General features: G+C 39.3%; 1 protein-coding gene across 4 annotated transcripts in view; it reads right to left on the bottom strand.

The window, feature by feature from the left end:
* LOC105034022 (uncharacterized) overlaps positions 1–12939 on the bottom strand; it is a 30383-nt gene extending 17444 nt beyond the window's left edge. For all 4 annotated transcript variants that reach the window (XR_012139666.1, XM_073253744.1, XM_010909045.3 and 1 more), the window contains exons 1-3: positions 12699–12939; positions 12374–12601; positions 10979–11044 (exon numbers count right to left, since the gene is read on the bottom strand). Coding sequence is in view for 3 of the 4 variants with exons in the window: in XM_073253744.1 (XP_073109845.1) it covers positions 10979–11044; positions 12374–12601; positions 12699–12872 (468 nt within the window). In the remaining variant the exon portion in view is untranslated. The remainder of the gene's footprint in view (positions 1–10978; positions 11045–12373; positions 12602–12698) is intronic.
* Positions 12940–16887: the final 3948 nt, after the last annotated feature.

The raw sequence follows: 16887 nt of genomic DNA, 5'->3' as shown, positions 1-16887 counted from the left end.
GAGGAAGATAAGTCATTGCTACTGCTATGCTCGCTACCCCCTTCCTATGATCCATTGGTGACGATGCTGCTCTACAGCAAGGAGATCTTGGAGTATGAAGACATGATCTCGATGTTGCGGTCCAATGAACAGCGAGAGAAGTTGACCAAAGAAGGTGCTCTCCAGGAGGCTTGGCTGTGGGGGAGAAATTTAGAAGAGGAAGAAAAAGAGGCAAGTCAAAGGGACGGTCAGAGTCTCGAAAGAGCAGGAGCAAGAAGAAAGTCAGGTGCTACAAGTGCAACGAGATCGGGCATTCAAACGAGATTGCCCACGTGGAAGAATAAGAAGGGAGATAAGAGAGGATCTGATGCACTGAGTACGGTGGCTGATAGTGAGGTGGAGGATGACCTCTTGGTAGTATCAGATGGTCACAGACAAAACACAGATGTATGGACCCTGGATTTAGCCTATTTGCATCACTACACCCCAAACCGATCTTGGTTCGCTACATACACCAGGATGGATGAAGGGAGCGTGACGCTTGGAGATGATCACCCATATCGAGTTACTGGTATTGGGAGCATTCAGGTGAGGATGTTTGATGGGATGGAGTGGACTCTCACTAATGTAAAGTACGTCCCAGATCTGAAAAAGAATCTCATGTCACTTGGTTACCTAGAGCGAAACGGCTACAGCTTCAGCAATCGTGCTAGGAGTGGGGTGTTGAACATCTCAAATGGAGCCATGGTAGTGATGAAAGGTAGGAGGATGGAGAACAACCTCTACAGAATAGAAGGATCTGTGGTGACTAGGGAATCTGATGCAGCAGCAGCAGCGCAGGATCAACAGGGATTCACTGGTTGTGGCACTACCACCTAGGCCACATGGGAGATCGTGGGATGAAGGAGCTGAGCAAGCATAGTCTGATTCCATATCTGGATGAGGTATTTCAGAGATATGTGAGCCATACCAGATGGAAAAACAGAGGAGAGTGCAGTTTGCCAGCAGTTCAGCCCGCAGTGCAGCCCCATTGGAACTAGTTCACACTAATGTGTGGGGACCTGCCTCGATTTCAGTCAGAAATGGGGTAAGATACTTCTTAACCTTTATAGATGATTTCTCAAGGAAGGTATGGGTCTACTTCATGAACGAGAAATCAGAAGTCTTCACCAAATTTAAGGTATGAAAAGCTCAGATAGAGAAGACAGGTCGGAGCTTGAAGTGTCTGCGGTCCAACAATGGTGGGGAGTATACCAGCAAGGAGTTTCAAATTTTTTATAAGGAGTGTGGCATCAAAAAGCACTTCTCGTGAGAGGGACTCCTCAGCAAAATAGGATGGCCGAGAGAATAAATAGAATCCTTATGGAAAAGGCATGGTGCATGAGGCTGCAGGCAGGGCTTCTTAAGGTGTTCTGGGTTGATACAGTGAATGCAGCCTGTTATTTAATGAATCGATCACCTCACACTAAGTTAGATGATGGTATTCCAGAGGAAAATGGTCTGGAAGGAAGATTGGGCTGAGCCATCTAAGGGTGTTTGGATGCACGGCATGTGTGCACATTGGTGCTAGTGAGCAGAGCAAATTGGACGCCAGATCACAGAAGATGGTGTTCTTGGGATATCCACGAGGAGTTAAGAGATATCGGCTATGGGATCCCTTGAAGAAGGTTGTCATCAGTAGGGATATCACTTTTGATGAAAATTCAATTCTCCAAAGGCAAGATAGCATGGAGGAGCAGCAGGAGGTCCAGCAAGGCAGTGCTGGACAACTAACATCCGATTCTATTTTGCCACTTGCAGGTGCATCGGGAGGACTTGATATTCAGGTGGAGCACTCCCCAAAGGTGTCCCCACAGGTGGAGAGAGTTCGGATGGATGAAAGAAGCCAGGAGATCCGACAGGAGCAAATTGGACCTACGATAAATATCGGGATTACACTGCACAAGCCCAAAAGGAACGTCAGGCAACCAGAACGATATGACTTCGAAGAGACAGTGTCATATGCTCTGATGACAGCGAATAGGGACCCCTACACCTACGAAGAGGCTATGGAGAGTCAGGATAGAGAGAGGTGGGTCCAAGCAATATCCGAGGAGATGCAGTCTCTCCACAAGAACGAGATGTGGCGATTGGTGCAGTTGCCGCAACGGAAGAAACCCATTGGTTGCAAATGGATTTACCAACGCAAGGAGGGGCCTTCAGAGCAGGGAGGTATTAGATACAAGGCGAGGTTAGTGGCTAAGGGATACTCCCAGAAAGAAGGCATCGACTTCAACGAAATTTTCTCTCCGTCGCCAGGCATACTTCCATCAGGGTGCTACGGAGCATCGTTGCAGCTCAAAACTTGAAGCTGGAACAGATGGATGTCAAGACGGCATTCCTCCATGGACATCTGGAGGAGAGCATCTATATGGAGCAGCCACCTGAGTTTCGAGAGCCAGGAGCAGAAAGGAAAGTCTGTTTATTGCAGAAATCGCTATACAGATTGAAGCAGTCGCCGAGGCAATAGTACAAGCGATTTGATTCTTATGTGAGGAGCATCGGGCTTTCTAGGTGCGAATATGACTCTTGTGTTTATATTAAATCTTTGGAGGATGGGTCTAGGGTATTTCTACTCTTGTATGTGGATGATATGCTTATAGCATGTAAGAGTAAGAAAGTTGTGCAAAAATTGAAGGCAGCCTTGTCTCGAGAGTTTGAGATGAAGGATTTAGGGCCTGCGAGGAAGATCTTAGGCATGAAAATCTTCAGAGATCGAGCCAAAAAATGCTGCATTTATCTCAGAGAGATTACATCAGGAAGGTCTTAGAGAGGTTCGGGATGAATGATGCAAAACCGGCAAAGCTGCCACTCGTCAGGCACTTTAGACTCTCGAAGATAATGTCACCACAGACTAAGGTGAAGGCTCAGGAGATGGAGAGAGTGCCATATGCCTCTGGTGTAGGGAGTCTTATGTACGTCATGGTGTGTTGTAGACCAGATATCGCCCACGCAGTGAGCCAGATCAGCAAGTTCATGACGCAGTCTGACAGGAAGCACTGACGAGCACTGAAGGAGATCTTCAGGTACTTGGCGGGTACTGTTGGAGTTGGCATCTGTTACGGACAGCGAGGAGGTGCTGAGGGACTCTCCAACACATCCAAAGAGGCTCGAAGGCTGATAGGAGGGTTCGTGGATGCGGATGTCGGTGGAGACGTGGACACCCAGCGGTCGACGATAGATTTTGTATTTAGCCTGTTTGGAGGTCCCGTTTCGTAGAGATCATGCTTGCAGCCCATCACGATCTTATCCACAACTAAGACGGAGTACATTGGTGTTACGGAGGCAGCGAAGGAGGCCCTATGGTTAAAGAGCTTGGCGTTGGAGATGGACCTCGCATAGGAGGCAATCAGAGTGCACTGCGACAGTCAGAGTGCACTGTTACTTGCACAGAACTCTGTCTACCATGTTAGGATGAAGTACATCGATATCAGGTATCATCGGATCAGAGCTTGTGGAAAAAGGCAAGGTGGAGCTGGTGAAGGTCCACACCAAGGAGAATCCAGTGGATACACTGATGAAGGTACTTCCATGGGACAGCTTTCGAAAATATGTGACACTGATGTACTTGATGGACAGGACGGAGTTGGTTGAGACCTTGGGGCATCAAGGTGGAGATTGTTGGGCCTTATGTGGTGCTCCAAGGCTCAAGGGACCAAGACTAAGGCCAAGATCCAAAGTCCATAAGATGGTCATGGAATTTCTAGGGCTAGTTTGGACCCTAAGATGAAAAGCTGTCAGCCTTTTGGATCTTGAGGTTTAAGAATTTTGAGCCTTGAGGGGCTAACTTATATTTGGACTAGGATTGAGTCCAAGATTATGAGCTTGGGTCAAGTCATGGGTGTACATGGGTTTGGATAAGCGCAATCTTGTATTGAGTTAGCCAGAAAATTTTTGGGTTAGGTCACATTGATCCTGTATATAAACATACATTGATCTGACTTGATGAATCGAAAGAAATACAAAATCATTTTCTCTCTAACTTTCTCTCTCTTCCTTCCTCTCTCTGATCCTCTCCACGTCCTAGAAGTAAGAAACCTAGGGTTCTTGGTCGCCACCCCAAAAAGGAAAGAAAGAAGGCGCAAGAAACCAGCACCCCCTTTGTGCATGCCCCCTGTTTGTGCACCCCCTCTTGGCCGCTCAAGAGGAGTTTCAGGTCCCATCTTTTATTTTTTGGAGGTTTCATCAAGAGTACTTCCAGATCCCAAAAGATGGGTTTCAAATCTGATGGAGAAGGGGTTCAAATCGCAGAAAAAAATCCTGTCGATAGAATTTACAAGGCTGCTGAAATCCTGAAGGCTATTTTTATTTTGCTTGGTTGCTGGCCTTCAAAGACCTCCACGATCTGATCCTTGCTGTTTCCTGACGTCCACAACCTGAAAAAGCTGTACCAACAGTCTTCCATTCATCTTTAGATTGAATTCTAATATGGTGATACCCACTTCGTAAGTCAAATTTGGAATAGACTATAGAACCGGCTAGGTGATCAAGCATGTCCTCAAGCCTAAGAATAGGGAATCTACACTTAACAGTGATCCTATTGATAGCTCTACCATCCACACACATCCTCCACGTACCATCTTTCTTAGGGGTCAAGAGGGCTGACACCGCATAAGGGCTTAGACTAGGTCGTACGTGCCCTTTCTGCAACAAACCTTCTACTTGTTTTCTCATTTCCTCATGCTCCTTGGGGTTCAACCTATAGTGTGGAAGATTAGGCATCTGTAATCCTAGGACTAAATCAATGACATGTTGAATGTCATGCATGGGAGGTAGGCCATCGAGTATGTCTTCAGGGGTCACATCCTAAAACTCCTCTTTTAATTTCTCAATTTTAAGAGGTGGGTTATCTTGGGAGTCTGAGGTTAAGTGAATCTTACTTCTGAGAAGGATAGCTAACACTACCCCGAATTGTCCACTTTCTTTTTCAAACTACTTATGAGTCAAAATATGACAATTTTTCTGATCAGGAGTTTGGAGAAAGTTCTTATCCCCTTTGGCAGGTTGGGGCATGCTAGGCTTAGCAGGTTTTAATCTGATTTTCTGGCCATTATGAGTAAAGACATAGGTATTCTCCCTACCAAAATTATGAGCATCCACATCATAAATCCAAGGTTGACATAGTAAGACACTAGCAATCTCTATGGATAACACATCACACATAATCTCGGCAGAATAACCTTCCATCTGAATTGGCACTAGGCAACACTCATTAACAGAAAGTGAGATTTTGTCTACCCAAGCAACCCTATAAGAATGAGGATAAGGTTGAGGTTGCAGCTTCAACCTACTAATGGCCGATTTAAAGATGACATTCATAGAGCTACCCCCATCTATGACAAGCTTACAGACCTTACCCCCACATTGGGTTTAGGTATGAAAGATGCTGGTGCATTTCCATGCCTCAGTCTGCAGGGGTGGCAATAATACATCTCATGACATTAGCACACCCTTCTAAATTCTCACAATCCCCTTCATACTCTTTCTCCGAAGTAGCTAGCTCTAAAGGATTAAAATCTTCTATGGGATCGTCAGTTAAGGTTTCCTCGCATTCAATTCCCATAGTCAATGTACGATGTGGACATCGAGTAGCTATATGGCCTTTATTATGACAATAATGACACTGTTTGAAAAATTGGCTGACTAAGATGGTGTCGGGACATAGTCTCGGGTCTTAGTGGTCGTGGGCTGCTGATTATCAACTATGCTCCTTTGTGAAGGCACCGACGAGGAAACACCTTTCGTGCAGCTAGCAGGGGTAAACCTAAATTGTCCAAACTCATTGGAGAAAGAAACTTCTCTTCTATGGGGAACAGTTTTAGAAAACTTCTCAATCTCTAAGGCTTTATGGTAAGCATCTCCTATAGAATCAGGAGAATACAAGAAAACTTCTCTCTTCAAATTGGCTCATAAGCCAGTAATAAACTTAGATACCAGTTTCCATGACTCTTCAGAAATATCACACCTTAATTGTAAGTCCTCAAAGCGAGCCATGTAGTTAGTGACACTAGTAGTTCTTTGTCTAAGAGTGTATCATTAGTCCAATAACTAACTCCTATAATAAGTAGGAACATACTTCTCATGAAGCTTAAACTTCATTTCCTCCCAAAAGACTATAGGTGGACGTCCTAATCTTTTAGATCCCTCTAGATTGTCTGCCAATGCCGCTGGCAAACCACAAGCTTCACCTTCGCAAAACAAATATAAGATGTATCTGACATGTGATACCACTCAAAATAAGCTTCCAAATCTTGTAACCAATCATAGAACGCATCTGGATCTAACCACCCATCATAGGAGGCAACATCAACCCTAATCCCTTTAGGTGTTTCCTCAAACTCCTCGTACCTAGGCGATGCGGCCTAAATGGTTGACCTCGGGGCCTAAACTGTCTAGGATCTCGTGTATACCTAGCAGGTCGCTCACGATATCTAAATGGAGAAATAGAGGATTCTACTTCTCTCGTAATCATCCTTATAATAATCATCATTCCTAGCTTCTGCTATATGATCTGGAGAATCCTACGAGTGTGGGGCCCTAAAGATTGTTTATGGGATGGTGGGTAATTGGAGGGACTGTCATGTAGGTAGGAGTTGCATGAAAGGACTGACTAGTCTACAAGACATGGCTCAGACCGTATGTAGACTTAAGAGTCTGGGAAAAAGGCTGATGAATAGGTTGACTACTAATATGATCATCTTTTAGAGATTGTTTACCCAATTTGGACTCTCTTAGGACAGTTGGCATTCGATCTGCTGACCAATGAGATTAGCCATGTCCATGCGTCATTAACTCGAGTATTACGAAGCTCAACAAGCTCAGTTTGACGTCGGTCTAATGACTGGCATACTTGGTTTAAGGTCTCTTGAAATGCAGTTTGGATATTCTTAACTGATTCAAGCTTTTTTTCCATAGTAGCATGTGCATCTTTCAAATTGTCAACGGTCATAGTAGCAAGAAAAGACAAGGACAACGTAATATTAGGCTAAAATGCTACAATCATCGAGAAAATTAACTACAATGCTCACAATGAGAATGCAAAGTCAGATGCGGTGCCGATGTATTTAGTACATGCAATATCAAAGAGATGATGTGAATGACTGTGCTACTGAAGGTAAATGTGAACAAAAGTGGTTAGGACAGTATGAAAAGAAGGGACCTAAGCAATTATAGAAGCTACCCACAATTTGACGAAGTCACAAAGTTCAATGAAGGAGCTGTTCCTTATGCGAGACGAGATCAATTACCTCAAAGTAATTTGCACAGCATGCAGAAAACGATCTGACAGGGCTCTGATACCAATTTGATGCAGCACCAAGAAGAATCAAGATGGCAAATAGAAATGACAGTATGAAAAGAAGGGACATAAGCAATTATAGAAGCTACCCACAATTTGACGAAGTCACAAAGTTCAATGAAGGAGCTGTTCCTTATGCGAGATGAGATCAATTACCTCAAAGTAATTTGCACAGCACGCAGAAAGCGATCTGACAGGACTCTAATACCAATTTGATGCACACCAAGAAGAATCAAGATGGCAAATAGAAATAAAAATAAAATGAAAGAAGAATAAAGAAATCAAGAGGAAGAAAAACAGCCCCATTTAGAGTTTTCAAGTTGTCATTCCAAGTTTTTCCTTCAATACAATAGAAGTCTTTAAATAGACCCTCAAATAAAATAGAAATGAAATCACATCTTAATAAAAGTGAAAATCATCTCTCGATATGAAAACAAGATAAAATCTCTCAAACAAGATGGAAATAAGATAAGATCTCTCTAAGATGGAAACAAGATTTTCTCTCGATATGAAAACGAGATAAAATCTCTCAAATAAAATAGAAACGAGATAAAATCTCTCCAAAATGGAAACAAGATTTTCTTTCAATATAGAAACGGGATAAAATCTCTTAAATATTCAAAATCCTACAATTCCTAAGATGGACAAGATAAAATCTCTCTAAAATAGAAACAAATTTTCTCTCAATATAGAAATGAGATAAAATCTCTCAAATATTCAAAATTCTACAACTCTTAAATTATGATGCCTCCACCTAAAATAAGTGCGGAATGCTTGATCCTCATCATTAGTACAACTTACAGTTGCAAGATTAAGTTAATCCCTCAAGAGTAAATTCTGATGCATCCAACTCAATATCAACTTCAACTTCTGAACCCTTACCACACCCACTCGTTTTATTACTATGAACTCCTACAAATGCCGGTTGCTTTTATAAGGACTTGTTGGCTTTGAATTACTCCTCTTTCTTCATCATATTGCTTTTGGAAATGATAGTTTGCTCTCATAAACACCAAACTTGCAATCTTTTGAGCTCCAATGAGTTAACTTCAAAAGCATTCAAATTTCCCTTGCAATGGAGGACCTACAAAGTTGAGCTACTTGAATAGCCAGTCTCTCAATATATGAACTGAACACCTCAGTTATCCAAATAAAGTCTTAAAAACAAGAGACAAAATGCATCGACACATTGTTTTGGTTAAAACACCAACCAAATATGCATGAGTTATATATGATAATTATAAATTAACAAACAAGTTACTTAATTACATATGTTAAGGGAACCGAGCACTCTTAACTCCAAAAATGATGTTGTTAACACTAAAAGCTTTTCCACAATTTATAGTATTCCTTCAGGAGTAGGCATCATTTTTCGGATTATTTTTTCTAACCCTTCATTGACTTGAGTATCCAATTTCACATACATCATGAAAATAAATGGTGCTAAGATAAGTTTCCACCTCAGATAAATAAAAGTGCAAATATTTGTTCAATTTACTATCAAAATTTTCCACAATGGCAAATATTTATAGTTTCTTCCTTGAAAGTCTCTTTTATTGCTTTCTTATTTATCACTTCAAGTAGAGGCTCCATTATTTTCCCATACTCCGAGAAATATCCCCTCAACTTATGCATTGCTTATCTAGCCTTTTGCACTTTGTTTTGAGGTGAGTCTCTTCACTATGGTAACACACTTGTATACTACAGTTGTTGCTTCTTTATCATTATAGATTGAAGGCACCAAAAGTGTGTAGCAAATCTCATCGCACCATGTCTTTTCATGTTGTACCTCCCCAAACCACCTAGTTGGGGTGTACCACACCATATCAGGTTGAAACCAATACAAAAACACTATTCGAGTCAGTACAGGCCCATACCAATCTATACCGAGGTGTACCGAGATGTATCAAGGTGTGTACCAATCTATATCGACTTGTACTGCCTAGTTTCAAGTGCTATCAAGATAAAAAGTGAGAAAGATGGCTCAAGAGCTATCTCAATGCAGGAAGAGTAGCAAACCGCAAAAGACATTTTTGATTTTTACTTTTTGCCTCATTCACCTTGCTAGTCCATGTATTGCATCTTGCATGATCAAATATTTTTGGATGTATTTTGAGATTAAAACATTTTTGGACATCATCTTAGTAAACTGAAATGTCATCTTGGTAACTCCACCAAAAATTTCAAGATAAAATTTATGGTTGATCTCCTTAACGATATATTCCCATCACACTTCTCTTTCCCTTGGAACTTTCCAATACAAAATTATGAAACAACAATAATAAAACAAAGTAGAAATATGAGAAAAAAAATGAGGGAAACTTTTTTTCCTTTAAAGAAATGCTATATTTATTCATCGAGTTTAGCAAAAGAGACAATAACATCACTACTCTTGCAATTAACAAGTCAATAAGAACAATGACAACATCAAGAAAAGTGCTACCATATGCTAAATTTTGCCTCCAAAAAATTGAAAGTAAATATTGTCAAAATACTCATATCAAGTAAGTAAAAGAATACAAACAAGTCATCCCCCAAAACATATTGTGAAATAGAGTGCCTATTAATCCATAGTTTCTTAAAAAGCACAAGTACAAGCATTAAAAGTAACTCAATTAAGCTCAATCCACGACAATAAAAAAAAAAAAAAGAGAACAAACTGGAGTTAAAAACTATGACATTGCATAGTCAAAATCCATGTTAGAAACTTAAACAACAAAGCCACAAAAATCAGGCCTAAGTTTTATCAAACTTGTAAGTTTGGTTCTTTAATACATGAACAACAAACAATTGTGAGGAGCCCTCTTGACACATTCCATGAAAAATTATTATGGTTCCACTAAAAGATTAAACTAATAATAGCAACTTTATGCCTCTAGGATTGTTATTTTGCCGCATTCAAATCTGATCTGGAAAAGAGATTCAAAGAAAACAACATGGAAGTTTGGATTCAGGAAACAGATCAAGGTTTTCAAGCTTAACAAAGCAAGGCAAAAGCTGTTTTGTGTCAGTTGTTCAAAAAGCAGAGGGGATTGCCATAAGTCTACTATAAGAATGTCCTAGCACCAAACTGCCTTGCTGTTGAGGTTAAACATGGAATTGAAAGATTTCATGTTCTCTTGCTCCAGCCATGATGGTTCACAATTGTCTCCAATCTGACCACCGAATCATTGAAGAAATTGGTACAAGGGATTCTAGGTAGTAAAAAGGAAAAAGGATTCCTTCAAGGAATGAAGGAGAGGGACAAACAAGACATGGTGGTTTCATCACTAGTTCTTTAAGAAGTTCCTTGGGTTTTGTGGGGCATCAAGGCATGCAGCCTGATTACACTTATTCTGTCTTCACGTTTCCCCATTACGCCCACTTGTCCACAACCCCTGACTGGTTGATTACATGGTAACAGTATAACAGTATTAACCGCATAGAACCATTTTCAGTAAAAAATTTGGTACTATAATGCAGAAAATGATCTAAATGAAGCAATGAATTAAATCATTAAAAGAAAAGACCTGGTGTAAACAAAAAAAGAAGAGACCTAGGAAGGAAATAATAAGCCACAAGATTGTTTCAGTCTCCATCTTATCTTTAAAATAAGCCTGTTTTCGCAAAAAGACTGTTAGAGAAAGCAACGATAATGAAAATTATAATTGGTTGAGAAAGTACCTCGAGAAATGCTTTAACAAGAGAGACCAACGTCAGAAGCAGAATGCCATCTACAGAGAAAGATACCTGCACCATTGCCAGCATAAAGTAAAAAATGTTCATCAGTTAAGACGTATAACAGGAAACTGCAACACCCAATTCACTATATCTTTCCTTCATAAATTCAGCAAAACCAGTGAAGTAACATCTGAGTGCTGATTAAGAAACAACTAAAGTATGATTAATGGATGACACTATCCCCATGATCACATTGGTGAAAAGCTCAGTCGATACCAGAAGCAGCCATCACTCTGACATTTGGAAAGCTGAAGGAGTGGGAAGAAGAGATGAGGATGTAATCTTTAAAGTTATGAAAAAGATCAATCCTTCAAATGTACCAAGATCAATAAAAAAGAAAAAGAACAAAAAAAAAGAGAACGGAAAAAAACTATGTAAATAGGACCTGCTGCAGTAACATACAGCTAGATGGCCAGCAAGCTACCAAAAATTAAATCTCTTAAAACTATATGCCTGAAACTCAATGATTGAGCAATAGTTAATCACTCTAAAATCAGCTGCTTTCTTTCATACTCAAAGAACTGTCCATTCTCATCAACCAGATATCCAGCAGAAGGCCCAAAATCCCATGACCCTATCAAGTTGAGTTACCTTACGATCTTCCATCTCTTTGTCAACAGAATTGACAGAATAAACAACCAAGGGTTAAAATCTGAGTTCAGACCATCCATTTTGTTGATTAGATGACTGTATCTTAGTTCTCTCAAGCAACAGTCTATTGTAAATATTTGGTTGAATAGTTAGCTTACAGAGTAAAAAAGCCAATAAGACCCCTATAGTTTTTACCATGAATTTTGAGTTCAGTTTCGTTAAAAGGTGTAAACAAAGCTACATAAATTTTATAGAATATTAAATTGAAATTATACAGTGCGAGTGTCAAATAAAAATCAATATACATATGCATGAAATTTATAATGCTGGATCCATATAAATTATTAGGTTAATTTAAATTATGCTTGTTTGTGAAGAAACATGTCTCCAAAATAGTATAAGAAATATATACTAATGGTGAATCTAAAAACATACTTGAAATTTTTTGTGATGTTTGCTCATTCACAGCATAAGAATTGTATTCAATGCCAAAAGACAAAAAAAGAAATGACCATGAAATAATACACTTTAAAAGGTTACTTAAGGATAAGAAAATGTAACTAAAGTATGGACAAAAAGAAAGTTCATCAAATTGATCACATCACAAAATTTGTACCATGAGAATCAAAGAAATCTATAAAAAAAAAAAAAAATTAAATGAGCAATGCAACTAAAGAAAGAATTGCAGAAATTAAGGGATTGATATCTTAAATCAAACCCTACTAAGGAATAGAATAAGAAGCATACCAGCTGTGGTGAAATCACGGGAGGAAGGACTGCACGAGCAGCCTTTGTTGCCCGTCTCGAGACCCTGCGGAACAAGCTTTGAAGGAACTGGAACAGAAGATCCAACCCGCTTTCCTCATCCTCCTCTCCACTCTCTCCTTCCTCCACATCACTGTCCACACTGAACACTCCTTCTATATCTTCACCTTCTCCTTCTTCTCCTCGTCCTTCCCATGAAACTCCATTAATCTGGGAGCAGAGGAACCAGGAGTCAAATATCATCTCACTTTAGAATTCCAATACATGAAAGGGGAACAAATGAGGAGAGATGGAGACTGACAAAGACCTTAGAGCTTTTTATAGGCTTGTTGGGAAAGGGAGAAAGAGAGGAGCGGAGTGATGGATGGAAGTAATGGAGACTTGGAAGATGGGAAGAGGAAGAGATATGAGAGAAAGAAAGGAGGAGAAGCTGAGGAGAGCGAGCTGCTGCTGTTCCCACGAAACCGGGCACCAGGGCCATTTTTGAATGATAAACTGAAAAAAGAACCGAGTGACTGAGAATATGACTCCCTACTGAGTACCAGCAGCCAGAAGCACGGCAGGGATTTGTATTTTATCTCTTTGGATTGGGTTGCACAAATGAAGCTCATCCAGACGCGTCAGCCGCGCCCGGTGTGCGGTGTCGGTCCCAATAGATGTACACACGCTGGTATATTTTTTTTTTTTTTTTTTTGGTAAAGCACGCTAGTACTTTTTAAAAGGTTTCAATTAAGCACTTCGAGCTTCGACAAATTTTTATATAAAAAAATTAAGCACTCCAAGCTACTTAAGTGATCCAGTGTTAATCCTGTCGCCTAACATCATTAGAGGAGCTTCAGTAAAAGATTCAGATCGCCATCACGCGTCTTAAAAATCTTCAAAAATTCTGAAAATATCCTTACGCAGGGGAGAATGAAAAGCAGAATCTTATTGAATGAGCAATTCTTCATGCACCACACATGGTGCAAAATGATTGGATCAGCCGAGGGGTGAATCTCCATGCACATCAATCACCACATACGGTACAACTCGTTCTGTACCGTATTAAGATTTGGATCAAATCTAATTAAATTAGAATCAATTAGATTTGATCCGACTAGAGTATAAGATGATCTAATTGCTAATGATGTTCAATTTCTGATTTGATCGAAACTTAAATTCGATTAATTTCTAATTTGATTAGAATTTAATCAAGATAACTTGTTATCTAATTAGATTAGGTTCAATGGTCTACATGGGTCTAATCAAATTTAGTTTGGTTGAGAACCTAATTGGATAAAATTCAAGTTCAAATGAATTTGAACCAAAGCCCATGCGTCACTTTATCTCTGTGCCCTTTTTTTCTTCACGTGAGAAATATTTCGACATGAATGTTTCTCGTGCCCAGAAGAGGATTGACGCCCACTTTTTGATCCCCTTTGATCTTGAATGAGATTGGTTTAAAATTTAAGTTCAAAAAATTTGAATTTGAATGAAAACTTAGAGTCCAAACTTTATTGGACTCTTTTCAAAATTTCCGACCTCTCTTCCCATGCGAGAATCAATTTTTGCATGATGATTTCCCATGCCAATTTGATGTTTCTCGCCTCTCTTTTGTGCCCCTTTGGGATAGGATAGGATTAGTTAAGTTTTGAATTCAAATAGGTTTGAATTTAAACTAAACTATCTAGTGTTTATCCTATCCTATCTCATCTCCACGCCAACCATAAAATCTCTCAATTTTATGCAACAAAAGTTGAGAATTTCATCGTGGAAATTAGTTTCTGAGAAAGAGGAGGCATGAAACAAAGAGGGGGTGGGTCATTCTGTGCAACAGAAAGAAGAAAATTGTTTCCTCTTTGGGTGTAAGTTCTAGGATGGGGTTCTAGAGTTTCGGCTCTAGATTTTTGTGAGAAGAAAAATCAAGAGTGTCTTGCTCCATACCTCCTACACCACCACCTCCTCCTATTGTTCTATCCTTTGATCTGAAAAAGTTTGGATGATCCAAAGGAAGGAGCACATATCAGCTATCCAGTGCCTTTCGTACAAGCTAGCACTCCTGGAGAAGGATGATCTGATCAGAACTTCAAGCGGACATCCTGTAGAGACCGAATGTGCTATGTGGCTCCTCAGCATTAGAAAAAATCTATTACCATATCTATCAGCAGTGATGATCATCGATCCGTACTCTGATAAAGAATCTAATCTCAGTAGATAGGATCTACTCCTGATTAAAATGCTTATTTTAGATTCGATCTGCTTGCACGATTGATATGATCAATCGCACTTTAAATCAGATGTTGTATTTATTCATATCATATAATCCTTATTTGGTAGTTTCTAGATCAGATCTAGAGCATGCAAATAGATTAAAATGTTTAATCTATAGTCTTCCACTAAAATTTTTAAAAATGTATGCTTTGAACTGTCGATTTTTCCATCACATGGTATCAGAGCCACATTTCTTATGACATGTATATTATGCATATAATCTGATTTTAGTTGTTTAGATTAGATCTGAATAATTAATCTTAAATTTGAGTAGTAAAGTAGTCGAATTGGATAGATCACCATAGCCATTCGGTCATAGGAGAAAGTAAGGTTTCATGGTCCTCTCCTCTCATTCGATGGAATTCTCCTATGACGTGTAGGGGTGCTGTGCGATTAATTTTTATGAAGATGAACAATGAAAGGAGCTTAGAAGTTTTTTTTAGATCTGATATATTGTATGTTAGATCTGAAATTAATTTTCAGTTGATTGTATGATAATTTATAAAAATATTTTATAAAATTTAAAATTATTTTCAAATACCGAATCCCAACCCATGTCAACCCAAAACTTAATTGAGAATTAAGTGATTTAGATTTGAGAATCAAAGATCTAAGACCTAATTTTCATAAATTATGGATTTATGGGTTAGCTTGAGTCATGTCCGTTTAACTGGATTGGATCTAGGGCTAGAAATCATTGATAATGGACTATGTTAGTAATTGATCAAATCTAATTAATGATTAATTTTGATTGGATCAATTCTTCTCTTGATCAATTCTCAATAGTTGTAGTTGGTCAGAGTCCATGTCTTTGATTAGATCAAGATGGATCTCGATCATAGCTCCGTGATCGAACTCAAGCTATAAGTTGATCAAATTGAAACTGATTAATCAGTTGGTGTCTAAGGTAAGTATGATAGTCTTGATCAGTGTTCATTAATTGGGAGCTACTCATATAGATTAAGTCTATGGTGAGTTAATGGCATATCCCTCCCACCGATCTCACTTACCTAGCCAACGTGGTGAATCATATTTTGATCAGATCACTTAATGATTAAGGTTGACCCATGCTAGCTAAAAAATCAGTATGACTGATTTAGGTGCCCCTAGTTTGACTTGTCTATAGTCCTCTTTATGACTTAGTGAAGCAAGTGGGAGGATTTGTGACTAGTTAGCTAGACCCACTCATATCTAGTCTTCTTTGATCTGACTTGGTGAAGTCAGTGGGAGGATTATGATTAGCTGGTCAGTCTTTTCTCTTTTCTTAATAGATTTGACTAAATCCTCTAAAATTATTAGGTCCTTAAAAATAAAATAGTTATGGTAATAATTAGATCATAGGCTTCCATTATATTGGATGATAATGGTTTCAGTAGTTGAGATGATCATTGGAGGTGCCACACGCCTGGTGCTCATCTGGCTATCGAAATTATCACTCATAATATATTGATTTAGATATATCTTTCTAACAATGGTTAGATTGATCGAGCCACACTCAGGTCTGATCATTCATTTGTCAGATATACTGAATTCTGACATATTAATGGTTGGATCTAATCAGAACTTTCAATGGAGGTGCCACATGCCTGCTAAAGAGGTGCCTGAGGCAAAATTAACTGCTAGAAGTTGTTTGGTGAAATAATTAGTTAACAACCATCCATGGGTGCACAGGGGTTGGTCGAGCTACACTCAGGCCCATGTGCAGTCAGTGAGGATTCTAGTACCCACTAAAGAATTAGTGTAATTTCTTGAATTAGAGATAGAGGCTACCAATTCGAATAAAATAGTGAGAAAATTTTTAGACTAAAGTTCATGTCTTTAGGCCTAATCAATTCGTATACTAATTAAGCTTTGATTTTTCCTTTTTGCAGTTACGACCATCATTTTATTGCTCCGATTACTATTAGATAGTATAAATTAATGAGATCTAATTTCGATAGTTGGTATCGAAAACTCAAAATCATCCTGGAGCATGAATAGATCTCGTACATGCTGACAGATCCGACATCCGAGGAGCCAGCCTCAAATGTCCGTAGTACGGTTCGAGATACTAACTAGAAATGGTTCAACGATCGAACCACAATATGTTGCACAATACTGGTGGCTATGAATGATAAGTTCAATCGTAGATTTGAGAATGCTCAGTCACAGGACATGCTTCAAATATTGAATGAGTCCTTTAGCACATCCAATGACATTGAGAGGTACAAGATGAATTGTGCTATCTTCAACGTTCGAATGAAAGA

The sequence above is a fragment of the Elaeis guineensis genome, chromosome 3 (genome assembly GCF_000442705.2).
Source record: "Elaeis guineensis isolate ETL-2024a chromosome 3, EG11, whole genome shotgun sequence".
Taxonomy (NCBI): Eukaryota; Viridiplantae; Streptophyta; class Magnoliopsida; order Arecales; family Arecaceae; genus Elaeis; species Elaeis guineensis.
Note: the sequence above shows the minus strand (reverse complement) of the source record. Positions and strands in the feature narration are given on the sequence as shown.